The 27,035-nt window shown below is 35.7% G+C and overlaps 6 protein-coding genes across 7 annotated transcripts; 1 reads left to right on the top strand and 5 right to left on the bottom strand.

The window, feature by feature from the left end:
* Positions 1 to 108: 108 nt before the first annotated feature.
* On the bottom strand, positions 109 to 4,339 carry LOC123675713 (hyaluronidase-like). Its single transcript, XM_045611178.1, has 5 exons — positions 3,817 to 4,339; positions 963 to 1,273; positions 588 to 903; positions 322 to 532; positions 109 to 270 (listed from the first exon to the last, which is right to left on the bottom strand). Exons 1-5 carry the CDS (start codon positions 3,888 to 3,890, stop codon positions 112 to 114), a joined length of 1,071 nt encoding a protein of 356 aa, XP_045467134.1. The 5' UTR covers positions 3,891 to 4,339; the 3' UTR covers positions 109 to 111.
* A 716-nt stretch (positions 4,340 to 5,055) lies between these two features.
* On the bottom strand, positions 5,056 to 9,624 carry LOC123675712 (solute carrier family 35 member F6-like). Of its 2 annotated transcripts, none has more exons than XM_045611176.1 (7): positions 9,486 to 9,624; positions 9,259 to 9,406; positions 9,023 to 9,176; positions 8,685 to 8,972; positions 8,467 to 8,625; positions 5,534 to 5,688; positions 5,056 to 5,479 (listed from the first exon to the last, which is right to left on the bottom strand). In XM_045611176.1, exons 1-7 carry the CDS (start codon positions 9,560 to 9,562, stop codon positions 5,378 to 5,380), a joined length of 1,083 nt encoding a protein of 360 aa, XP_045467132.1. In that variant the 5' UTR covers positions 9,563 to 9,624; the 3' UTR covers positions 5,056 to 5,377. The 2 variants fall into 2 exon arrangements, with proteins under 2 accessions (XP_045467132.1, XP_045467133.1); XM_045611177.1 differs by having other exon boundaries at positions 9,482 to 9,623.
* A 28-nt stretch (positions 9,625 to 9,652) lies between these two features.
* LOC123675715 (actin-related protein 2/3 complex subunit 3) lies at positions 9,653 to 10,695 on the bottom strand. Its single transcript, XM_045611180.1, has 3 exons — positions 10,495 to 10,695; positions 10,246 to 10,422; positions 9,653 to 10,192 (listed from the first exon to the last, which is right to left on the bottom strand). The coding sequence occupies exons 1-3, from the start codon at positions 10,498 to 10,500 to the stop codon at positions 9,842 to 9,844; spliced, it is 534 nt and encodes a 177-aa protein (XP_045467136.1). The 5' UTR covers positions 10,501 to 10,695; the 3' UTR covers positions 9,653 to 9,841.
* A 175-nt stretch (positions 10,696 to 10,870) lies between these two features.
* LOC123675711 (probable RNA helicase armi) lies at positions 10,871 to 15,063 on the top strand. Its single transcript, XM_045611175.1, has 3 exons — positions 10,871 to 13,744; positions 13,807 to 14,414; positions 14,480 to 15,063. Exons 1-3 carry the CDS (start codon positions 11,032 to 11,034, stop codon positions 14,807 to 14,809), a joined length of 3,651 nt encoding a protein of 1,216 aa, XP_045467131.1. The 5' UTR covers positions 10,871 to 11,031; the 3' UTR covers positions 14,810 to 15,063.
* A 141-nt stretch (positions 15,064 to 15,204) lies between these two features.
* Positions 15,205 to 16,917, bottom strand: LOC123675714 (phospholipid phosphatase 5). Its single transcript, XM_045611179.1, has 3 exons — positions 16,719 to 16,917; positions 16,104 to 16,657; positions 15,205 to 15,501 (listed from the first exon to the last, which is right to left on the bottom strand). The coding sequence occupies exons 1-3, from the start codon at positions 16,781 to 16,783 to the stop codon at positions 15,356 to 15,358; spliced, it is 765 nt and encodes a 254-aa protein (XP_045467135.1). The 5' UTR covers positions 16,784 to 16,917; the 3' UTR covers positions 15,205 to 15,355.
* Positions 16,918 to 17,025: 108 nt separating this feature from the next.
* On the bottom strand, positions 17,026 to 26,655 carry LOC123675710 (brain-specific homeobox protein homolog). The gene is made up of 3 exons (XM_045611174.1): positions 25,718 to 26,655; positions 21,100 to 21,306; positions 17,026 to 17,454 (listed from the first exon to the last, which is right to left on the bottom strand). Exons 1-3 carry the CDS (start codon positions 26,244 to 26,246, stop codon positions 17,267 to 17,269), a joined length of 924 nt encoding a protein of 307 aa, XP_045467130.1. The 5' UTR covers positions 26,247 to 26,655; the 3' UTR covers positions 17,026 to 17,266.
* Positions 26,656 to 27,035: the final 380 nt, after the last annotated feature.

Raw genomic sequence — 27,035 nt, 5'->3', positions numbered from 1 at the left:
TTGCCAAAATGAACCATTTTCACCCATCTATTCAGAACTGACTATCAGACAACCACTAATAAACTACCGAACTGCTACCAAACATAGGAATTTAACGAAAACAAGCGATTCTTAAGTAGTATTTATTAAAATAGGTCCTAAAATATCATTGAGATAACTATACAGGAGAGAACATTTCTTTTTTGTGTTGACATCGTTACTGCTGCCCCAAATGATGACTCCGTCTACCCTTAGACTAGACAACATCAAGAAGGCGTTTCTCAGATCATCCTACAAAAAGAAGAGTCATTGTTAAAGGTTATAGTTATTCTATCGACTTACTTTTCTCAAGAATTCACGGGTGTCTTGGTATTTATACCAGAAATATGGCACGATGGCTGGCCTCTTCAGTCTTTGTTGAATGTAATCGGCTATTCTGGAAGCCTCGTTGACTCTCCCCTCAATGAGTTCAACTCTATCTTTTTTGGTTAAATCATTCTGTAGGTAAAGTGAGGGTAAGAGTAGAGCACTTTCACTGAACAGCCAGAAGAGCCTGAAAGAGCGAATACGATAGGCATAAATATATAATAATTTTCCACCTTCAATACTTGTCATTTTCCCCTTGAACTTCTTTGGGGCAGTTTTTAGCTTTGTTGTTGGGGGACTTGTTGAAGCAATACGGGTAAGCGTAGTAACCCCATTTCGCTTTAGGCCGCATTTTCTGACCTAGAGAGAGCGTTTCTTCCATGAACATCTTGCCATAGAATTCAAACTTTTTCTGAGCCTCCTTTTCCGTGAAAGCGCTTGGCCAAAACGGATGCAGACGCTCCTCTCGTTCTATAGACCTGTTTTTATAAACCTGTAGAACTCCAAAATTCTGTCTGAAGGTGGGTCTCCAACTTTCGAAATCGATAATGGCCAAACCTAAACAGAAAGAACAAATTGGCTCGGTTGCTTACCCCCAAATGCTGACTTAGATTTACCTGAGAAGTTTTCTTCGGGTATCTGTTCGTTAACGGAATCTTGAAATAGCTTCAGGTGCGTTTGTAAGTTGCCATCTTGCGGTATTCCCCCGTTCCTGTCTATGATCTTACCGCTCTCGTTTAGGATGGCGGGAAAGTACCCGGGATCATAAAGAATCGTTATGTTGGAGCCCCTGAAGTCGTCGTTGGGATTCTGGATAATGCCATACTTATCTGCAATTTCTGTGAAATTCATCCCATAAGATTTGCATTGGAATGTCGGAATGTTCCAGTAGACTTTCAGGTTTCCTTTCGATGAAACTATGAAGTTACTGGAAAATGATGATCGAATTTTTTATTTTTCTTAGTGTTTTTCACTTGCATTTACTAATTATTTCACATTATCTTCCTCGTTTCTATCATAACTTACCAGTATAAATGGGAAAGATAATGTGATATTATAGATGAATGCGAAACTTATGCTTAACTATTAGGTGCGCAACTAAGATCCCGCTGTTTGTCAATATATGGTTCCAGCAGTATGGTTGGTCGATTTTGGCATATCCAAAACATCATGAACTAAACTCTGACATATGATAAACAAAACGTTAGTGATTTTCTTTTGGCGTCATATACTTTTGGTTGTATGTATATGTCTGCCTTTGTGCCAAATAATCGTCATTTGCGGGAAGTGTTGATGCTGAAGTTGTAGTGTATCAATAGCTCCAAAAAGTGTAAGGAGGTGCTGCTCTAAGTGAAACAACGTGCTGTTATTGGTTTCGTAGCTTTAGAGACGGTGATTTCGATGTTGGGGACTGTCCGCATGAAGGAAGGCCAAAAATCTTCGAAGACGCTGAATTTGAGGTAATGCTCGATGAGGATCCGTGCCAAGGTAAGAACAGTTTTCTACAGCATTAGGAATTACTCGCCAAGCTATTTCCAATTGACTCCATGCTTTGAGAATTATTCAAAAACATGGAACTTGGGTTCCTCATGAAGTAAAGCCAAGAGACGTTGAACGTCCTTTTTTCGCCGTGAACAACTGCTTCAACTGCAAAAAAGAAGGCTTTTCTTCATCGCATTGGGTGATGAAGATTGCATCTAAAACAGCAAACCAAAGGTTATGCTGTGTACTTGGTCAGATCAGGTCAGTGTTATTTATTATTAGCTGTTGGATACGAGGATTATTGGAGAACGGTATCGACTGCAATTGATGCGACCACAATACGAACAGAGCCTCGATAAAGTGATACTACAGCATGACAACGGCTTAAACCTATCTGGAAATGCTCAATTGGGACGTCCTACTCCACCCACCGTATTCCCCAGATATTATGCCGTCATATCATTACTTATTCCAGTTGATGGTCTGGCTCATCAGCAATTCCACTCATATTTTCTTCTTCTTTCTTATATGAGCGGGTAGTTTTACCATTCTACTGTCCTCTCTATTTGCTTATGCCAGTTTTTTTTCCTCTGCCTCACAAACTTTCCCAAGTCTTGAATCCCGCTTCGTTCCCTTAGTTCCTCGTTTCTCACTTAGTAAAGTCTTTCCATGTATTCTTCTTATTATCCTCATTTCTGTCGTTCTCAGCATTTGTGTTGTCCTTGCCGTATCTGGTCTTGCCTCCGCAGCATAAGTCATGATGGGTCGGATGGCTGTCTTGTATATTCTTACTTTGCTGTCTATGTTGAGATATTTATTGCGCCATACAATATCCTGAAGTCAACCTGATATACTCGACGCTTTCATTGTCTGATTTCTTACTTCCCGCTTTAGGTCTCCGTTGCTAGTGATGTCTGCTCCTATGTATGTGAACTCTCTTCTGTTATTCTTTCCATAACCAAATTGAATAAGAGAGGACTCAGGGAGTCACCTTGTCTTATACCTTCATTTATTTTTATATCACTGGATAGAAGTCCATCTGTTCTGATGTTCCTTATGCAGTTTTGGTTTATGTCAAGGATAATTTCGGTTAGTAAGGAATTAACTCCTTTCTCCCTTAGTATATCGAAGACATCAAAGAGTCGAACCCGGTCGAACGCCCTGGTCATATCCACAAAACCCATATAAGCTAGCTTGTTGAATTCTCTAGATTTCTCCAGTTTTTGCGAAATCCTTGTTGTTCCTCTCTCAGTTGTATGGTTTTGCAGAGTTCTTCTGAAATAAGTTTGGTGAACTCCTTGAGCATGCTATTAAATAGGGTGATACGGTGGTAGTTTTCTGGTGATGTTTTTCTTCCTTTCTTGAAAATGGGAATTGTGATGCTCTTCTTCTATTCTTTCGGGATTCTTCTCTGCTTCAGAATGTGTAGAGATTTTGTATCTCATTTTGCAGCTTTGATCCTCCGGATTTTTTGACTCTATATTATACTCATATATTATTATACTCGTATGAAGACACGAAGGGCTTGATTCTTGGATAGCCTTCAAAAAATTAACACTTTTACCGTAACGGTATTCGAGCTCTACCAGCAAGAGGTAACAATGGGCAATACTTTGAATGATTCATTTGTAACCATTCTTTCACCATTTCAATAAAATAGCATTTTCAAGAAAAAACGCTGGATCTTAGTTACGCACCTTATACATTTAGAAGAAGCATTATATAACAATAACCATTTTGAATGTTAAGGACTTCTAATTTCAACTGAAAGGTAATTCATATTTCTTATCACTATTATATTTTATATATTTTTATATTTATATTAATTCTCTAGTGCAGCCCCCAAACCAAAATCGTGGATGCGCCACTGATGCTTGATTAACATCGAATAATCCCTTTTGAATATAATTACTACAGTAAAAAGCTTAGTATGAAATGAGTATTATAGGTAGATGAGGAATGAGTTTGAATTTATGAAAATCGGTTTACCTGCTTTCAGAACACTTTCCACTTCCTAACAGATGAACCAAAAGGACCCATGACCATTTCACCAACCCAACCATTCTCGGAACTCGAATAATCACCGCTTGGTGCCATTCGAGTTTTATTACATTTCCTGCATCGAATTTGAATGAATTTCCCCGAGTAAATCGTTATCGGAAACCTAAAATGCACTTAAGTGATTGGAGTATATTTAAATTTCTAATTCGACACGAGGATATACGCGGTGTCCAGTCTAGCGCGAAAAAAAAAACAAATTTCGTTGGGCCACCAGGTTTACGCGCGAGTTCGAAACTTTTAGAACGTAGGAAACGACGGCATCGAACTGAACTCGGGTATTGTACATGCGAGACGCGAAAAACAAACAAAAGAGGCCGTTATATCGGATAAAGTCAATCGAAATCCTAATTACAATCAAGATACAGATCTTCCACTTGTCGTTCCCGTCGTTCTTTGCGACACAAAAGGTTCTTTGAAAAATTGCAGCCTAGAGAACAGTCATTATCTAGCATCGCGTAGATAATTGTGTTTCAATTAGAGCCGAGAAATTTGCGTTAGATCCACAGATATTTATCTAATCGTTCGTAATTTCGAGATGCTTGTTCAGTCTTGATTAATTACTGTGTTTCGATGTTCCAACACAGATTATAGATAAATAAATAAAATTTAAATATATGTAATCAATAACCTCTATTTTATTTGTTTTGCATCTTCCTCAATTAAACCATATTCTTCAGTTCCTTTTGCGACTATTATTAACCACAAAAAATCCACGAAGTGCAACGGTATTCTATAGTGCGGAATAATAACTATGTGAAAAATTAAAATTATGTTCATTTACGATCAAATTAAAAAAATTTCTTTTCGAATTCTTTTTCAGTTCGTATATTTGCCCTCCTAATTTCATGATCATGCCAAACACATAGGAAAGTTAAAAGACATGTTATTGTATTAATCGTCGTTGAAATCAATACAACAAAGCGTAAATTTTTGATATTTGAGTGAAGATCTATTAAATATGTTCCAAACAAAAATTTAAGTTTCGATAATTCTTTTTTAGCAGATAGGATAGTCACAACTGTTCGTAGATTAAAATTTGAAATGTTGTATCGAGTATGTTCTCTATATTCTCTTTTTTATATAATATTCAAATAAATAATATACATACAATGTTGGGATCGTATATTTCTCAGACTGAAATGTGACAATGGAAAATCAAAAAACAACTGTTGGAATGAACCTTTTATTTTTTCAGTTTCAATGATGACCTCGTCGAAACACCCTGTACACCATTGTCATGTATACAATCGTCTAGGCTGACTAGTAATTGTTTTACATGATAAATATTTGTAATATTTTACAGATTATACATTGGCTTATCTGGCCAATAATAAACATTTCCTAAAGAAAATAGCCTCGTTATTATACTTGTAAAACATCGAGATTAAACTCTATTCATCAATGGGAGTGATAATTTTGTGGTCTGTGGAATTTTTAACATGCCAAACAGATAAAGAATGTAAACGACCGACATCCTTTCTGTTGTGTCTCAGTTTTCCTCCTCTTTCGGGAACATCTTCTCCTTTATCTTCGTGCAACCCATATCGTTGTAGAACCCCATACCGAGTAAGAGGATGATGAACCCTATGAGCTGAATATCAATGAATAAAAATTAAGAAGCAATACAAGATGGCAAAATGTTCACCTGGAGGTACTGAAACTTCTGTCCAAACACGGTCATACTAACAATCCAAATAATAACCACCCTGAGACTGTCTAGGACTTTCCTTGTGGTGCTAGTCAGTTCTTTTCCGACAGTTATGCCACAGAAGTTATATACGGCTATAGAGAGAATATTCACTGAAAATAGGTTGAAGAATTAATAAACACAGAAAGTGGTAGATATTATTTTTGTCCCATTTTTTTTCTCTAGGAATTTTTTGTTGTACGCCACTGGTTTAATCAAAAATTGGAAAAAAATATTTTGAAACTGTTGATCTCTATCTTATCGCTCATTCCTCGAACAGTGCGCTATATCATTTCGTCACGAACTTAGAAAGTCTACGAAGTTTCCATAAAAATAGACGTTGGAAGTTTTTTGCTGATAATTTCGGAACTAGGGATTCTGCAGATGTAGAATAACAATTTCAAGGTTGATGCAAAGAGGAAAACTGAATATAACAGATTCCACCGGGGTGAAAATTTGCATGTAGGTACAGGATGGGCCAAATTGAACACTTTTGAATGAGAAGTAGTATTTTTATACTAGAAAGAGAAAAATTGATTGCGGTGTCTGGGGACCAATTTTCTTGAGAAATCATTGGCGAAAACCGCAACTCCATAGCTATCACCGTTACATAGTTACAGGATGTTTTTCGAAAATATTCATTTTCGAAATATTGCTGCTGCTTTTTCTCTGTTGAAAATTTTTCATTTCTGTAAAAACATTCTTGTGATAACTATTTACGTATACGTTAATTGAATTTTCTGCAAAACTGATATTTCATGAGATATCCCTATGAAATTTTTTTTTCAAATGGGACATCTCGTATAGTTGAAGAACTTGTCGACTCATGCAACAGTGGATTTTTGAACGCTTCTGGTAATTTAGTTTCGATTGAAACAGCTCGTCGAAGACTTACTGCTTACTGAAAATAAAATATGCTCCCCCTATCTATGTTCATTACTCTGAGGGGTAGCTCTACCTCATGTTAACGTATGTACATTCACCAATGAAACATCCTGTATAAGTGGATCGAGTTGAGTAATCTTATACATTTGAAACTGTATGCGTGGAAAATATAATGTATATCGGTCTGACAACGAACGAATATAATATATTACCTTCACAATGAAAATGTTATTATTTTTTGATATTTTTCTTTTTCAATTATCTTCCCCTTTGATACAAATGTTGTTTTTGTTATATTAATAATAGCTGTGAATTAAAAGTATATTTGAGGAAATAAACATGAAGATCAAAGCATTTTGAAAACTATTTATTTTTTTAGGCACAACATGTCTCAACAAAAAGTGAAGATTATTGACTATAGAGGGTATCAGGCAGGTGAAAAATCAGATTCAGGGTATGCCATTTGAATAAATGGACTTAATTGACATTTTTCAAAGGTAGTTTTTTAAAAATTGTATTTTTTTTCGGACCACCTGTAGAGTGTACGTAAATTGAAAAAGGCTTGAAAACTTTCAGCGATTTCGATGAAAAAAAAACATTAGGAATTAGGTGTACAACTTTGATTCCGTCGTTTTGCAATAAATGGCTGAAGCAGTAAGTGGTAGTCGAAATAAATAGATTGTAGATGTCATACAATAAGCTAAGTTATTTACTGTGATCATAACGCCATCGAAATATTAGTCGATTTGTGTCTGCATCATAAAGTTTTTCTCGATTAAACATGTCAGCTTTTTTTTTGCTTTAAAATGTTGAACTCTGGGGCTGAGGCTCATCTAATGCTCTCAAATAACTATGAGGCCGCTATTAGTGAAAAAACTTGTCGATAGTGATTTCAAGGCTTCAAGAACGGTGATTTTCAAGTCGAATACCACCGCCATGGTGGAAGTCGTGTCAAACGCAACAAGAAGTGGCAGGATCATTTGGAAGTGACGCAAATTGGGTGCCGTACAAGTTGAAGGGGAGAGATGTGAAAGGCGTTTATTCGCTTGTGAAAAGCTGCTTGCAAGGTATAGAAGGGATTTCTGCATCGCATTGTTACTGGAGACGAAAAAAGCGTTCATTACGATTATCCCAAGCACAGAAAATCATGGGTATATTCCGGCCATGCTTTCACGTCGACGGCTAAACCGGATATTCACGATTCCAAGGTCATGCTCAGTATTTGGTGGGACCAGCTCGTCTTAGTTTATTATGAGTTGTTAGAACCGATTGAAACAATCACAGGCGATCGTCATCGAACACAATTAATGCGTTTGAGCCGAGCATTGAAAGACAAACGGCCGAAATACAAAGAGAGAAATGTTGCAAAAGTGGTCAAGACATACTTGGAAACGTTGAAATGGGAAGTCCTTATTCTCCAGTCGTTGCTTCCTCGGACTATTACTTGTTTCATTCAATGGCACAATGCCTGGCTGACCAGCGATTCCGGTCTTATGAAGAAGTAAAAAGTTGGATTCGTGGATCGCTTTAAAAGATGACCAGTTTTTTCAACGCGGGATTCGTACGCTGCCCGAAAGATGGGAGAAAGTTGTGGCCAGCAATGGACAATATTTTGAATCATAAATGTATAACCAGTTTTTACAATAAACCCTCGAATTCCGAAAAAAAAAAACGGTGGAAGCAAAGTTGTACGCCTATGTATATTCATGAAATTTTTCGAAAAAGTGGCCTATATCAAAAATAACACAAATAAATGATGATAAGTGGGGTATTTCGAAATCAGAATTTCATAAAGATTATCAATATGATATAAAAACAGAAAACAGAGTGGTATTGTATCTCACCACTTATGGACCAGCTGGTAAAATCAAAAATAATTTAAGCTTATATGCGCCGAAAACTGCCGAATTCGACAAAATTTGAATGATTCACTTAGCCCAAAATTTCCAAGAGTTATCGACCGATTGAGCACTACTGACGCTGAAACTATATCTTATATGTCTTACCAATCGTTGAAACCATGATCTTCCAGTTATTGTATATTTGCACATAACCGTCAACAACGTCCTCCAAAGTACCACTGGCATTATTTGCTATGGGTGGTCCCACGTATATAAAACATATGGGCACCATCAACACGACCATCGTGGAAAACCCAAAAATTCCTGAAAAAAAAACTCCGTTTTAAATTTTACGATATCCACCGCAGACACTTGGAGATTACCTTCCCAACCTACCGCCTGCAACGGTGGAACGTTCTTATCGACAACAAATTTCTCCTCTAATATGACTTGGGTGGCAGCCAAAAACTGGGCCGCCACTACCATCACGTCTCCAATAATTATTATCAGAGTTTCCTTTGGGTCTTCACTTTCCTGCTTATCTACGTAATCGGAGATCCCAATAGTCGTAAGACCAGCTATGACTAAAATGATGCCTACAATCTCTCTAAGGTTGGGAATTCTTCCAAAGAAGGGATAGCTTAAGAGAGCCGTGAATATGATGACGGCACCTGTAAGATCTCTATTTTAACACTACTAACGTAGAGAATACTTAACCAACCTCTCAACATTTGGTAGCTAGAGGCGTAGGTAAGATTAAGTGCGATGTAAATTGTACTGCTCGCGACCATATCGCACAGGGCAGGTAGCCAAAATATAAAAACACTGAATTCTCTATTTCCTTGTGTCAATTTATGGTCTTCAACCTTCTCCTCCTTTATAGAAAGCGAATTAATTTGGTAAATAGCAATATAGGCACAACAAAATGTTTAAATTAGCACAGTTAGTGATACTCACACTTTGTTTCTTGAAAATACAATAAAGAATTTTGAACAAAATTATATTGAATATCATCCCAAAAAACATCTGATGTGACTGAATAAATGGATGATTGTAATGTCTTATCTCTCCATCACTACCTTCTGATTCTTGAAGATCAGCAAACCTGAGAGACAGACTAATTGTTGATTTGGGATTTCAATAATATGGTTATATTTATTTTAACTGATCAATTACTCACCTACTTGGCAGTCAAGGTGTTCAAGGTGCCAGTAAGCACAAAAATGAAGATAATCAATGATTGATATAAAGTCCAGTCCATTTTTAGTCATTATGGAAAGTCTTTAGATTCATTTGACAGCATTTCATTTTGACAAAATGATGGGATGTTAATTGTAGATCAAAAAAGAAATAATCAAAGCAGACTATTTAATCATAAAATATGGCAATTATAATAAATAAACAGAGCATAATTCATGACAAAAATATTCAATTATAATACCTTTATAAATCATTCATTCAGTATTTTATGTGTTTAATAAAAGTTGTCAATAATATCTGGATAAATTGTTCCATAAAATTCATTTATGTATTTCATTATTTATTGTCCTGGACCTGACAATGACTTATCCATAAACTTCTTCTTAGCAAAACATAGCCACCATTTGCTAGGTTTTCCATCTTCACCGAAAACCTTTTCACATACCCTCAAACCAACTTCTTGTCTAAGTTGTGTTAAATAATTTCGCATGAAGTCAGCTTCAGTCGCTGATGATGGTTTGGAATATACTGAATTGAGGGGAAATCCAGCCTCACCGGGTATATCAAATCTTGTAATTGCTAGACTGTACATTTCGTTTTGGGCTTGATTTTTGTTGTTGCATTTTTGTAGCTTTTTCAAACATTCAGTTATATAAAGAGTAATATAAATTAAAAGACGGTCAGCTTCAGACTGAAATGAAATATAGTCAGTATCTATGAAACTTTCATTTGTCGATTTCTCACTTTTATTTCATAAGTTCTGAAAAAAACATTGGCTTTGAAGAAATATAATGACTCATCTATGATATCTTGCTCTTGACCAGAGGGTGAACTTATGGGGCCTCTAAATGTTGTTTTGAAAGGTAGTATAGCTGTGTTACCCACCACTTGGGGAGGGTTCACAAAACTGGAGTGATAAGCCTGAAAAGCATTCAAAATCGACACTCCCTTCTAACCTAAGTTTTTAATTTTAAGGAAAAATTGAACACTCACAGGCATTGCGTTATTCTTTATAATAACGTTCAAGGGTGAATGGTGATATTACAGATGATTCTTTTAAATTCAACAGTCAACAAAATTCAATTAATCACAATCTCATATTTACATTTATTAGTAAATATAAATAATCTATAGTGATCCGATTATTCGAATGAAAAATAACTGTTAGTCCGACTTGGTAATCGGTAGTCGGGAAAAGAATGATTTTGAACTAATCCGCATTCGGTTGGCCGAAGGGATGATGAATCAGATTTTACAATGTTTAGTAAAGTTTCTGGAAATTTGAGCAAAAACTATTGGGTGAACCAGGAGTGGGGTTTCACAATAACTTTCCAACTTTCCTCAGCGTTGGACAAATTATCATGGGATTGGGTAACATGAACAACGCTGATGGGTTGACTATCTATGGCCGGCAGGACAATGGCGGTAACGCTAAACAAAACTTAACCTAATATTTGGTGTAAATAATACCCTTTTTTGTTTACATTATGTTTTTTATCACCAATGTTCATTAAACTTTTTTAATTCATAATGTTAAAATTTTTATCGTCCTTAATTTGGGGCAATGTTGAAGAGGAAACTTTGTCTCTCGAAGAGTCCTATAAAATATTACAACTTCCCACAGAAGACAAGAAAGAAAATAAAGTAATTGTCGAACCTTTAGAACAAGAATATTTATTTGACGACGATTTCACTGTTTTGGGTAAAAAAGGAGAAATTACAAATGTAGAACAGGAAACATTCACTATAGATAGTTTGTATACATTCAAATCGGATTCTGTTTATTTTCGTAAAGGCTCCAAAGTATCTTTCAATCTTTTCATAGAGCCAAATGGCCATAAAGTGACCAATGTACATTTGATTGAAAACGATTGGGCCGAAGAAAAAAACTCGAACTCGAAATGGTGTTTACGAACTTTAATTTGTAAAGTGGAAGACAGATATAAAAGAAAACTCTTTGTTAAACCTTATGATATAGAAATTGACTTAAATGAAGTAGCTTCAGATTTTGTGCCTATAATTGGAGATTGGTTACAATTAGATGCTAAGTGTGAAATAGACGAAAATGTGGTTGATAAAGGGGGTAAAATTTATGAAGTCATCAAAATATCTGCTTTACGCCCACATATTAAAGATTGCACAGTAACATACTGGGATGTACAAATTAATGAAGGTAAACTCGATAACACAATTTTCTTCAATAAAGAAAGTTTATCTGGGGTGTATGTTCCAATAAGAAATGATAAAGTTAGAGCAGAAATAATTGAAAGTGAGCATAAACAAAGCTCATTCCGTGCTCTTAAAGTAATACCAAACTTCATCAAAAGCAAATCTAATATAAAAGATGTTTTAGATGGAGTAGTGGAAATTGAAGATCAATTAAGAATTAAAGGAATTTACTTGAATAAACTGAATTGTTTGAAGTTCTCTAGTCTTAATGAGACACGGACAAATACATTCTTCATTTGTAATAAGCTGGAGGAAGAAGAGGTAATAATCTACAAAGTGACATTTCCAAGGCCCAAGTCACAATGTAAAATCTTGACTCATATTGAGAACATTTCAATATCTCCTAAAGAATCTTTAGAGGTAACTTTTAGATGTACTAGTGTTCACATGGGAAAATCAAAGGAATATCTTTTAGTTTCCACAAATAAAGGGGAAATAAGCCATTGGCTAGATATTTATGTACAAGCTTCTTCTTCAACAGCACATGGCCAATACCAGAACAGAAGGAACAACTATAAAAACCGTGATAAGCAAAATATAATCAGAGGTCAGAATGTCTTCAGGCCCACAAGGTTTGCTGTTCGACGAATGCCAGATTACGCCTTATCTAAAAGATACTTAGATTTGACAATGCAGTATGAAAATAGGAAGAATTCTCAAGACTTGAAAAAACAGATATGTTTGATGAAACCTTGTCTTTTGAACGAATTGTCATTCAACATTTATTTGGATAAGTTTCATACCCTTTTATACCTAGAGGAGGTGCAAAAAATTATTGAGATGAGCAAATATAATCAAGATCTAACAGTTTTCATTAAATGTGGAGAATTTCTTGTATGGCACATTGAAAATTTGTCAGAAAAGCGACCATCAATTCTGGTTGGTGATAAAGTATATGTACATGACCCACACAATAGTACAGATGTTACATGGGAGGGTTACGTGCACAAAATAGGCGCAAAGCATGTTTATCTCAAATTTTCTCCCGTCTTCCATCAAACCTATAACAATGAAGATTACAGCACACAAGTTGAAGCCTCAAGAACTTCCATCAGAAGACTCCACTATGCTGTAGATATGGCAGTAAAAAATCTGGGTATAGATTTGTTGTTTCCTTCCAAGTTGGAGCTGAAGAAGCCTCAGGTGTGCTTTAAAATTAGAAGTGAAGATTTAAAGCATTCATCTCATCAAATTGGAAAGGCGAATGATGTGAATGTTCTCTCCGAACACTCAGATTTAAAATCACGTGGAAGTAGGACAAAGCTTGTTGAGAAAATTAAAGAGTATAATTTGAAAACTCCAGAAGAAAAAGAAGAGTATAAGAACCAGGTATTGAGTTCAGATGATGACTTGAATTCTAGCAGGACCATGCTGAAAAAAAAGGAAGTTGTGAGAAAAATCATGGAATACAATAAAAAAACACCAGAAGAGAAAGAAAAACACAAGAACCAAGTTCTGCTGGGGAAGAGCAGCTCGGGAGAAGATTCAGACACTAGTTCGCGATCTTCAACTTCCAGAGACTTACTCCAATTACAATGGTACAACGAGAGACTTAACTACTATCAGAAGGAAGCAGTAAAAAATATATTGTTGGGGGAAGCCAGGCCTCTTCCTTATGTGATATTTGGTCCCCCAGGCACAGGGAAGACTGTTACTTTGGTGGAATGCATATTGCAAATCCTCCGTTTGATCCCATCCTCGAGAATTTTAGTTACAGCCCCCTCAAATAGCGCTGCCGACCTGATAGCAATACGACTAATAGAGTCCAAGGTGTTAAAGCCAGGTGATTTAGTGAGGTATGTGTCACACAAGTATGTGCCAAACGTACCCCTTGAGCTGGTTCCTTACTCTACCACCGGAAACATGTCCAAGGAGGCTAATAATGCACATGCGCCCCAAGTACTGGAAAACGGTATGGTCCTAGGTGCAACTAGTCAAGTTTTGGGGAGGCACAGAATCACTGTTTCTACATGTTCTTCAGCTGGAGCCCTTCTTATGATGGACTTTCCAAGAGGTATCTTTTTTTTTTAGAAAAATGTTTTTCATCAAGTTCAAAGTTTCATCAATTTGTTTCAGATCATTTCAGTCACATTTTGGTTGACGAAGCTGGTCAAGCTATGGAACCAGAGGTCCTGATACCTATGTCTTTTTTAAACCCAACTTCCGGTCAGATAATCTTAGCAGGGGATCCCCTACAGCTTGGTCCAGTTATTCTCTCATATTTGGCCAAGGATTATGGTCTTGAGTGTTCGTATTTGGAACGCATTCTGAAGAGGTTTCCCTACACCAAAGATAACGTGGGATTCCCTTCATCAAACGGCTATGACCCCAGGCTTATCACAAAACTGCTATACAACTACAGGAGCATGCCAAGTCTATTACAGCTTACCAGTTCGCTTTTTTATGATAGTGATCTCATTCCAATCTTGTCTGATGATGATAAAAATTGTGAGGAGGTAATGCTTCTAGAAAAATTGAGCTCCATCCTCTATAGGAATGAAAAGACTGGAAAACTACCAAACATAGTCTTCCATGGGATAGTCGGAAAAAATTTGCAGACTCCAGATTCTCCTTCATGGTTCAATCCCAGTGAGGTTGGGCAGGTGCTTTTCTATGTTAATTCATTATATAAGGCTGGATTGAAATCTGATGATATTGGCATTATCTCTCCTTATTGCAAACAGGTAAGTTATGATTAAATATAAAATTTTTTTTACATCTTTGAATAATCAATAATTATTCTCTATAGGTAAAAGAGATTCGTAATGTTCTGGAGGAAGCAGAGTTCGAAATACCCAAAATAGGAAGTGTAGAAGAATTTCAAGGACAAGAGTTCAATGTGGTCATACTTTCAACAGTGAGATCAAATGAAGAGTACATCTTATTTGATGTGAAACACAGTTTAGGTTTTCTTTCTGTTCCAAGGAGATTAAATGTAGCTCTGAGTAGAGCAAAGATTCTTCTTATCATAATAGGAAATCCAAATTTGTTGTGTCATGATGATTATTGGAGAAGAGTCCTCAATTATACAGTTGAAAATGGTTGTTACATAGGATGTCCTGTTAGAATAAAAAATTGATCTGTTTATTTGTTAGGGCAGAAGTGTGCATGTTGCACTTCTCAATGATGTTGATTCATGTTATTTTAAAATAGGAGTTAATTGATATAATTATTTTATCAATTGAACCTTGCTATAACAAGAATACTTGTAAATATTTCCCTAAAATCAAGAAAGACAATATACAAAACAATTGATTGTTATTTTTTTTTGTATCTTAAATGTTATTTGGAAAAATCACATTTTTCTTTTTTAAAATAAATATTATTGCATAACATGTGTTTCTCTTCAGAGCAAATACATCGATTAGTTGATTTTGAATGAAAAAAATCGAGAGTTCAGATTACAGTGAACAATTTCCATCAATCTTAACAGAAGAGGGAAAGTGTTAGGGAGGTTAAATGGATAAGGGCGAATAGGATGGAGTGGAGAAAATTTATTGAGTTGAATTAATTTATACTATCACTTCCAATAAAAACATAATTTGTATAAATTGACTGTACAAAATATAATTTCAACAGTACAAAAAACAATTTCCCTACTAAATATTTCACATGAATATTAATATTATTTACTGAATGATGAGCAGTCTCCTATTTTCTTGTTATTTATCATTGGCTTCACCATAATGGAATTTGTTGCACCTGTTTTCAAATATAATTGAAATACAGCATATGCTATAAGAGATCCCATCCCACTACCCACAATTACATCTGAAAAAGGAGAATTAGGAATGTTTATATAATATTATAATTCTAACTATAAAAATTTTGTAATTCTTTCTGCTTAACTTTTCCATATCAATAAAGGAATTATCAGATATTGGAACAATTTTTCAACTTATGCTACATCATGGTTAGTTGATGTGAGATCAGTATTAGCAAATGAAATGGTATTTTGGTTTCCCTATTATCATTTCCAAGTATATGAGATAAATAATATAAAATAAATTCAAGGTTCCATTCTACTGTTAATAGAAAGGACAGCACTAATCTACATATCAGTAATTAGTAAGTTTAACAACACATATTAATATTTTCCTTTGTCACTGTCTAGGTTTATACCTACGGGATGTCGATTATGCTGATTTGAATATTGAATGAGTTACATTAAAATAAGTTTATAAGCCACATTATTTTGACCTTCTTTAGGGTATTTTATCATTATTTTTTCAAATAGTTAAATTCATATTATTTTAATCAGTTATTACATTTTCTGTAATGAAGATAACCCGTTTGTTTAAAAATGAATCTCTTCTGAGTTTTAAACCATCAAGAGAAGAACAATTTATGCAGATGAATTATATAACACTTACCTTGATAATGATGATGATAATCACAAGTTCTGCTGATGGCAATAGTTGTTGCCAATAATAATGGTAATATACATAAAATGAATTTAAGACCTCTTAATCTTTCAGTTGTCCAAATTTTCAACCTTCTAGCAGAAAACATTGACATAAAGACCATAACAACAAATGAAAAAGATGAATGACCACTAGGAAAACTCTTTCTCCCATCATATACATGATCAATAGGTCCTATACATTGTGTGAAATCTGTCCCTTTCTCCAAGGGGAAACATCTTTCTATGAAATCCGGCCTTGGTCTACCAACAAGTATTTTAATATACGCTGTTAAAAATGCATTCAAAGAAAAGGCTAAAGTTAGCCCTGATATAGCTAATTTACATTCTTTTCTGCTGGTTGGATCAAAGATGAAGAACAATGTGAAACATATTGCTGGAAAGCCAATACATATAGACCATAGTATTGGTGAAGGAACATAACTTTTAGTTACTGGGTTATTATAAAGCCATATTTCTTCTGGTTGAATTTGTCTAATAAAAGGTGTAGCTTTATCGTAGTATCTGAAATTATCCACTTTAACGATTAACGATAGTTTTATGCTTTGAATAAAAAATTTAATACCTAAATAAAATCATTAGCACTACTCTCACTGTTATTTCTATCAAATTTTCCCTTGAAGAGATCATATTAGAATTTCAGACTCTTGACATAAGCAAACGCGTCAATAACTCGTGAGTATTAGATGACAAAAATTAGAAATTTTGAACAATTTCGGAATGATGAGGTTAAATTAAAATATATCTTGAATATTATCTTTCGAATTACCCGGCAGTAGTTCAATGCATACCTACTGAACCTACTCAATTATATACCTACTACTCTGATAGTAGAGACAATGTGCGGTAATATGTATAATAAGAATGGATAATTAATATAATAAAAGTTTAATAATCTCCGAACAAATTGCGTCCATTATTTACATTTTCAACTGTTAATATCTCACAAAAAATATTGAAATAACCAAATATGTATCAGCTTTCATTTCCACTAGTTTCGTTTTTGCACAGAATACAATTGAAATTAGATAATCTTATTCTCTAAGTTCAATCTTTTTGTTTCTCTTTGGCGAATTCGCCGATTTATACCGAAATGAGTTACTGTTATTTCTTCTAAGTGCCTTCTCCACAACTGCTACTAAAAGAAGCTTCACCACCAACAATATCTATATCACTATTATTGTCATCTTGATCTTCATCCGAGGACATCGACTTCTCCAAGTGCTTAGCATATTCTTCGGGAAATATACTGTCGTCTTTCGAGCGAATTTCAGCTTTCATCGTATGATCGTGAATACAATCTGTAAAGGATGCAACCAGTTAACAAGGTATATATTAGTAAAATGTAATTAATAGCAATAGATCAATTCCTCGATATTTCAGAGTGGAGATTTTACAGAAATTTGTTTGAAATGTAAATAAACTAATAAACTATGGATAATTTTGAATTGTAACTGTTTGAGCTTTCTATGAAAAATTTATATTTATTTCTATATTTTCATAGTACTATTGTTAGTGCAGTGCACCTGAAGCTAACCGGCTCAGGCGGATACTCTCTGCTGGAAGTCCTCCGAAGATTGACTACCTAAATCTTCCCAGTGGGCACAGGACGTGCTCAGAGGAAGAAAGCTCTCTTGGAGGCGCATTTTCCTGGCTTCGTTGAGAATGAGAACACACAGAGAGAATGCTGTCTTCAGGTCTCATGCGGGGACTGGAAGATCGCTGCACGTGTGGTGACACATTCTCGATGACGTACGTTGGGCAATCAACGGCTTCGAGTCTTACAAAGCAGCAGGTGAGGACGACATTGTTTCGGTACTTTTCTCCAGAAGGCTGGAATTGCTGGCCTTCCCATTGCTTCATATACTCCGTGTACACATTCCAGTGTCCTGGAGAAAGGTGAAGGTAATGTTATACCCAAACCTGGAAAACTATCGCACACAAAAGCGAATGACTTTCGACCAATAAGCCTCTCCTCGTTCTTGGTCAAGACATTGGAGAGGTTGGTAGAGAGATACATTAGGGACGAGGCTTTAGTGGCTATACTACTGCACCCGTCCCAGCATGCTTATCTGCTTGGCAAATCAGTGGATTCTTCTCTTCACTCAGTTGTAAAATGTATTGAGGATGGACTCTATATGAAGGAGTACACATTAGCTATATTTCTGGATATAGAAAGCGCCTTCAACAACACTGCGTTTGGTGTGATGCAATCCGCGTTGGCCAGACATGGTGTTCCACCTACCCTCCGTCGGTGGATGTCCGCAGGGCGGTGTTCTGTCGCCGCTAATGTGGAATCTTGTCCTGAATGTGCCCCTGGTTGAGCTGACGAGGGCTGGGTTTGATGTGGTGGCCTATGCGGACAACCTTGTTATACTGATCAGGCGTAAGGTAATCAGTGTCATTGTAGATCTAATGCAGAATGCTCTGCGACTGGTTGAACGATGGTGCTTGAAAACGGACTCTCGGTAAATCCTAGTAAGACAGAGATGGTTCTCTTTACTAGGAAGAGGGTGCAACATAAGACTTCCTAGTCTGTCTGGGGTTGGGCTCACTCTATCCGAGCAGGCTCGTTACCTCGAGGTAATATAGGACCGCAAACTTTTGTGGAACAACCACGTTGAGAATTAAACGAATAAGGCCAACTTCATCTTATGGTCTACTCGAAGGGTGCTTGGCTGTATCGTGGTGAGGCCTATCATAAACTTCGCCTCTTTGGTGTGGTGGCCTTCTATGGAGAAGTCTTATAACTAAATGCCAGAGGAAAGCTTGTCTAGGTATTACAGAGGCTCTGATATCAACCCCTACAGCAGCGATAGAGTGCCTGCTAGGCCTCCCTCCTTTGCATCTTGTTGCGAAGGAGGTGGCTATAAAAACAGTTCATAGAATCGCGGAGCAGGGACAATGGCGTGAGGGAGGACTCTTCATTGGGCACGCAAGTGCTCTCAAAATGGTGCAGGATGCTTACGCCCCCCTTCTCCAAAGAGGTGACCGAGCGGGCACTAGGGTCTGCTTGGATGAGCCATACAGAGTAGTTGTACCTTACAGACACCTATGGTCTTCATCAACTATAGGCTTCTTAGACCCGAAGGTCCCACGTGGTTCACTGATGGCTCTGTTACATCAACAACAACAGGGTCTGGTGCCGGAATTGTGGGACCTCGCTTCAGTCAGGCTATCCCTCTGGGGAAGGACTGTTCCATTGTGCAGGCTGAGCTATATGCAGTTCTAGCCTGCGCACTGGAAAATATTCGCAGGGATAGTCAGGGAACTCTGAAATCTCTATCCGATGTTTGTTGTAGTTTTGTCGTATCTGCTATCGATTACGAGAAAAATAATTCAAATAGCTCTTTAGTAATCCTAAGGAAAATCCAAATTATTATAAACATCCAGTTTATAAGCTGTGATGAACAAATTAATTATAAGTTTTGGTACCTACTAATTCTGTAACGAAGATTGATAAAGATTCGATAAACTGATAAAAGCCTCACTAAAAAGTACGACTATACAAGAAACATCTTGTATCTCGAAAACAAAGCGTTTGAGGGCTCATGTTTATGGAACTTTTTATTCTTGAAATTATCCAAGGAATCTCTCATTTTCTTTCGTAACTCCATTTTAGGAAAACCCAGTATAAGGTGACAACAATCGAATTCTGGTAATAAATAAAAATATTTTGAGAAATTTCGTTTTCAAACGTCTTTTTCTTACATTACAGATATGAAGAAACGTAATTTTTTTTTCGTTTTTTTTTCATCCAAATTCAAATCTCAACTGCGTCGGTTGCGTAATAACGCAAAAATTGGCTAATTTTTTTGCTATCTTCTTTTGAATTTTCTCTGGTTCTGGTGTCGCGATCAACATGAAATTTTGTCATTCTACATCCAAATGTAAATTTTCATCTCGAATATACAGTCCCATTTTAGGTCAAAATTCTAAAATTAGACATTTTTACGAACCCTACCTTAGTAAGGATTAAAACTTTCAACAAAAAGTGAAAATGCGGAAAACTTGCTAAATTTTTTTTAGAAACAAGAAGCATGAAATGAGGTCCTTTAATGGAAAGCACCCTTCTATTCCTTCATTTCCCAAAACTGGAACCCGACATTTATCCCTCCATTTCACTAAATCAAATTATCCAGTAACTGGATTCGATAAGAGACCAGAAGGTCAAGCGCCTTGTTCTAATGGTCCAACTTAGGGTCCCAACATCTTTGAAGACTTTGATAACTATGTTAAGAGCCCCTTAGATTCGGGAAATCACTTTCAGAAAATGTTGTTCATCTTAATTTATCGTTGTACAGGCTGCTTGCCCTGAATGTATACTGAGAATCTAAAAGGATATTGGTTTAACTAGTGGCGGAGCGAGAATCGAAGCGTCTTGGAGCAGAATAAATTTTGACGCTCCCTGTTAATCACTCCTATGAATTGTTTACCGCGATGTCGATTAAAAGATAATCTCGATTTGTAGTTTTTCCGAGATATTTTGGATCTGTTAACAGCAACACACTAAGCCCTCAATAACGCAACTTTTTTATAATTTAAGCCACCCTGTATTTCTAACGGTTTTCGATATCCCTGTAGTGCCCCTCTGATTAGTTCTAACCCTGTATATATTTAGAAATAGGAGAAGAAGTCTCTCACTAGATTTAAAAATACATAATGCATTCCCAAATTTACTAGCAATAATAAACACTGTATACAATTTTACTGATAATAATATTTCTTTTCCCCTCTATTGAGTATTAATTATTTAAGTATTAAAGTTTGTAGTTTGTACCAGGTGTCCCCCTGAGCGTTTCAGCCACTGGTTGCTACGTTACTGGGTTTCACTGAATAGGTTTGAAATTAGAAGTTTAAATTGGAAATAACCCTGACATAATATCTATTTGAAAAGAAATTCAAAAGTATATCAACGCATCAAAGATAAATATGTATATTCCTACCTTTAGATTTTTGATTTGTGTGGTCCGATACTGTTTTTGTTCTTGATACAGGATCATCTCTGGCCTTTCTTACTTGTTTCTTGTGCTTCATTCGTCTATTTTGAAACCACGTCTTCACTTGAGTCTCAGTAAGACTAAGAGCGTTTGCAAGTTCTACCCTTTCCGGTGTAGACAGGTATCGTTGCACAGAAAATCTCTTTTCCAAACCTGAAAAATTTAGTTAAATTAGAGAAATACTTCTTGTTTTATATGATGGTTTCGTCTTATCTAAAGCTGTCGAGTTTGAACCAAGGGATCATTTTTTTTTCGAATTCATAATGTTGTAACTTTGAAATTATTATGTTTAGATCGAGGATCTTCAAATATATTTTTTTAAACAACAAAACGTATTTATCATTGAGTTTGGGTTGAATATTGAGAATATAATAATAATAATAATAATAATTTAGTCCTCCTTTAAGACATCATACAATGTATAGGAATAGTCAACAAGAAAAAAAGAAAATAACAACATATTGAAAATATGAAGAGAACAATGTTGGCAAAAGTTAGTATTAAAAAAGTCTTAAATGATAGAATTAGTAAAGAACTCTTGAATATTATAAAAGCAATTGTCAATCAACATTGATTTTACTTCTTTCTTAAATTGTTTTTCACCAAGTCTCTTAAAATGTTTAGGCAAGTGATTATATAATTTAATTCCTGTGAAAGTAGGTGACGACTCATACTTTTTAGTGTTATGCTTGGGAATACATAAAATATCCTCATGCCTAGTATTGTAGCTATGAAAAGCTGTACATGTTTTAAGTTTTTTTAAATTTTGGTGAACATAAATTAGACAATTGAACATGTATATAGAAGGAAATGATAATATTTTATTTTCCTTGAATATAGGGCGACATGAGTCTCGAGGACTCAGGTTGAAAATGAGACGAAGTACTCTCTTCTGTGCAACAAATACACGCCCAGCATATGGGGATGAACCCCATAGAACCACGTTATAGCAAAGGTGACTATATACACTACTAAAATACAATACATATGTAGGCGATACTGAAAAATAAACACATTAATGTTCCAAATGCTTTTCATCGAATCATTTTAATCAAAGTGCTTTTCGTATATTATATTTGTAATTTGTGTTATCTATTTGTAAAAGAAAAATTATAAAATTTTTCAAGATTAAAAAAAATATCGGGTCATTTTTTCCATTATGTTTCTTGAATTTTCTATGCTTCTGGTGACCCAGTCAACCTGATTTTGCACGATGATTGAAATTGTCATTCTACATCCAAATTCCAATCGATCGAATCTGTAGTTTTGAATTCAAGAGGAAACAATGGCGTAGTTTTTTTTTTGGGAAGAGTAATCGAAAAAACTTTATTTGACGATAACGTTTACTCATATCTGTAATGTGAGAAAACGTTTACTTATATAACTTGATAACGAAGTTTGAACCAAATTCGGTTATTTTTACCTTATAGGTACTGGATGTTCCTATATTAGAGTTACGGAGGAAAATGAAAAATTCCTTGGATAATTTTAGGAATAAAAAGTCCCATGAATATAAGCCCTCAAACGCTTTGTTTTCGAGATACAGTGTGTTTCTAGTGTGTCGTACTTTTTAGCGATGCTTATATCAGTTTATCAAATCTTTATTAATCTTCACTACAGAGTGGGTAAATAAGTACCAAAATTTATAACTAATTCATTCATTACAGCTGACTAGCTGGTTCTTTATAATAATTTTGATTTTCCTGAGGATTACTAGAGAGCAGTTTGAAATTTTTTTCTCAAAATCGATAGCAGATACGACAAAACGATAACAAACCAAAATGTGTAGTACTGAACCAGAGTTTCCTTTTACATTTTTCTAAACTACTAGCGGTTCACCAAAAAAGTTCTGGAGGAAAGAATATCACCCTGTAGTTTTTCATTCAAAATTAGCATATCATATGATGGAAATTTTAAATTAGAATATCTATGGCCAATTCAAATTAAATATCTCGTGAAGGGAAGATTCTATGGGAAAAAATTGAACTTTTACACCTGTATCTCAAACACAAAGCGTTTGGGGACTCATGTTATAGGATTTTTTTTCTTAAAATGATCCGAGAAATCTGTCATTTTCATTTGTACCTCCAATTTAGGAACACCGTATTGTTATAGTCAATTCAAAACTGATATCTTCACAAATAAATTGCAATTCGAATGAAACGCAATAAATTATACAGCACATTACAGAAAATTTTTCTATGCGAATTACTCAGTTTAGTTCTTTGTTACCTGTAATAGTATTGAAATTACCCCTAACAACATTTCGAACAATAATATTCACGAATGGCATTTTGCCATTCACAAACTAAGGCATTCAAGATACGAACCTATCCTGCATATTTTAAATCTCTAATCTTTATTCATTATTAGTGAGTCGAATCTTATCACTTGATACAATTCCCTGAACAAAATTCGAAAATTTCAGGCTTGTGATGAAATGATACAACGATGCGCTCAAAAACTATTATCTACTGCTTCAAAAAATGATGCGGAACCAAAAAATTTACCTTCTAAGTATACCCTTTCCCAAAACACATCACACCTACACCAAAGAATAATCATCAAAATATTTCTTTGTGCGCATTTTCAGGAACCGAATTAAAGACAAATAGTTGATAATTTGGGTTTTGGGTATAGAGAAAAAATTCGAATATTGTCATATCATGGGTATTTAGTTTTTGCGTTTGTTCGAAAAGATTTGTTGAGTTTTTGGAAAGAAATCGAAAAAAATAAAAAACCCATGAGTTTTCTTCTCACAAATCTGACCCTATTCGGCAGATGATGTAATATTTTCAATACTTCCACCCATAAAATACCCACCATTCCAATAGATAACAAATCTCATTTTTAGAGATTTTTTGTCTCAGCTGATCAATGAAAGCTACAACAATAAGGGGGTGTTCAGTTCACATACCTCTGAGCTTCAAACCTGCATTAGACGTAATCATTTATAAAGAAAGGGTTTTCCAATAAGAATTTTCATTTTGAATAGTCTACTATCATGGGATGAGCTGGCATCTTTTGACATTTGACAAGTAAAACTACGCCATTAATAAAAATGGAACGATACATGCTTCAACAACGCTATGAAATTATTAAAATTCATTACAAAAATAGTGAACAGTTCGGAAAACTAAAGCACTTTTGGCTCATCATGGAACACCTTCTCGGTCGGTAAAAGTGAAATTGGTGAAACGATTTGACAACAACTGAGAATATTGATGCTCTAGCCCGCAGCGAAAACCCAGGTTTGTCCATTCCTCGTCGATTTTGTGAATAAGGCATTTTTATGGCCGGAATTGTAAGGTATTGATGTGAACGACGTTTATTTTCTACAAGACAGCGCTACGTGTGGACTTTTTCCGGACGTTCTTTATTGAATGCTATTGCTGTTTGATTTTCAGTACCATAAATAAAAATAAATTCGACGCGTTCAGCCATAATTTACACCATTTTCAAAGAATTCGAAAAAAATATCCATATGTGAACCTTCGAAATACGATATCCTAAAAAAAGAGTGTGATCACATGTGGTGAAGATGATGAGATTACCTGTCCGTGATGAAAGATTAAAAATTTCTTTTTCTTCTATATGAAGTAGGTGCCCATATTACAGTATTTTGATATCCAATATCTTAATAAATTTCTTGCATCTTCTATTTTTTTCGTGAACGCTTGTTTATGACAATAAACCAAATATGTACTATTAATCAGACACGATTATGAATTGAAAAATGGACCTAATTATAATTCTTGTCGAATTAATTTGTACCGGTGATTGGCGAAGAGTAAAGTGATGATTGATCATGAATTTCAAATTTTACGAAATAACCAAAATTTACAATAATTTTCTCAGTTTTGCCTTTTATCATTCTTTACGAGATCTTGATTGATGTATCACAAGTAGGGGATTACCGTTAGAATTTCTTGTTTTGGGCTGGCTCTACAGCAAAGGTTTGGCGTCATTAGTGTTCCTTCTTTATACTCTCGAATCGTCGATTTTTTCTTACTTTTTGGCCATCACTATTGTACCTATTTTAGGGACATTTCGTTCAGAAACTTTCAGCTTTTATTTTATACTACGGAATATGGCGTCCTAGATTATTAGGCATCTATGCCCAAGGCATCTCTTCCAACTATCTCCATAAGGTTTTATAATCATATATCTAGCGAAAATGTACCTATATACATTACTCAATAAAATATATAATATCTAGAGTCATTAAACTTTTACCCCTTATCGAATTGTAAGTATATTCAGTGTGTGCCAATTGATATATCCAGATACCTACATTTGCACTAATCCACCATAACCTGTTCTGGTTTACTTTTCTTGTCACACGATTGATGTTTAAGCGAACAGTCTGTCCGTACACTTAACGGCGAATTATAAATAACCAACTCAATCGAAAACCGAATGTCTCTTTGATGCCAACAAACCGAGTCCAAACGGGCCAAGCTGGAGCGTTATCACGAACCTTTCAATTTCTTTGATCTTGGCGCCAATTAGTGAATTTCTTATAAAGATTACACATTTATACGCGACTTGAGATACAACTCACCTGCTAGCTGCTGATCGGTAAAAACTGTCCTCGCCTTCCTTCTCCTGCAGCTCTTCAGCGCGTTCAGAGATAACTCAGAGGCAGCGGTACCGAAGAGAGGATGAAAACCAGCTATACCCTGCGAAAAGAAGTACGGATCCGCCATTGTCTTATAAGGCTCGCTGAGACAAGCGTTGAGGGCCCCCATCACCTGGATATAGCCGTGCTGAGGGTTTGGCGCAGGCTGGTAGGCCGAGAAAGGTGGCTGCAGGTATCCTCCACAACTCCTCTTCTTCTCCGGCCAGCGAGGCTTCTCCTCAACGTGCTTTGGCGACAACCTTGCGAAGATGCCGCCCGGCGTTTGCACCGGGTCCATTTTCTGTTGCTGGTTATACAGGATGTCCTCGATAAGGAAGGACGTTTTTTGCTGCGGATGGCTGCTAAAGTAGGCCTTCTCGGGGTTCATGGCGGAGACACTCGAGTCGCGCACTTTGCCGAGCGGGTCGTTAGGTCGTTTGGGCGAAGCGACGGTTGCGGCAAATCTGCCCATTTGCACCCGCAACGCGGATATCGTCCGCTTCCACACTCGGATACAAGCCACCCCCAGCCCCTGGAGGTAAGTTTCGATAGTGTAGACTGCGCTTCGGCGTCGTTTCTACAGGCTGAGGCGCCGGTTCACCCTATTCTGTTGTGCTAATACGTATTCAGCGGGAAAGCAAATGATCTGTTGAGAACCACTAGTTTCTACAAGCGGGGTTGTAAACTTTAAAAAAGGAATAAATTACTATAGTTGAAAATTTATGACTATCGACTATGGTTGATAATTTAATCGAATATAAATTGTAATTTATATTTTAATATAAATTTTATATATTTGAACCATTAAAAACGGGAAACGAAGTCTGACTTAGTGGATAAGACACTATACAGGGGTGATATGAATAGTTGCGAAAAAATTTAGGGACGATTCTTCATCAAAAAATAGGGTAGGTCTTTCATATAAACTTTTGTTTTGAGCCTCCCCCTGCTTAGTTACAGCCCCTTAAAGATGGCATCCGAAAAGTAGTTTTCAATTTGGGAAAAGTTTATAATTGTTACATTTATTTTATATTTGTACCAGTTTTCAATAAAAAAATCATTTTGACATCCGCCTATTGGATGAATTTAAGGTCGAAAATAATTTCAGCCTCCACAACTCAGGCGTATTAGTTGATACATTTCTTCTCAGAATCCGTGAATTTTAGCGAATAATTATGACAGACCTTATTTGTTAAGAATGGATCAGTCAATCCAAAATTGATTTTCTTATCGTAAAATATGAATATAGAAAAAGTTATTG

This window comes from Harmonia axyridis, chromosome 3 (genome assembly GCF_914767665.1).
Source record: "Harmonia axyridis chromosome 3, icHarAxyr1.1, whole genome shotgun sequence".
Classification (NCBI taxonomy): domain Eukaryota; kingdom Metazoa; phylum Arthropoda; class Insecta; order Coleoptera; family Coccinellidae; genus Harmonia; species Harmonia axyridis.
This window is presented reverse-complemented; position numbering and strand designations above follow the sequence as displayed.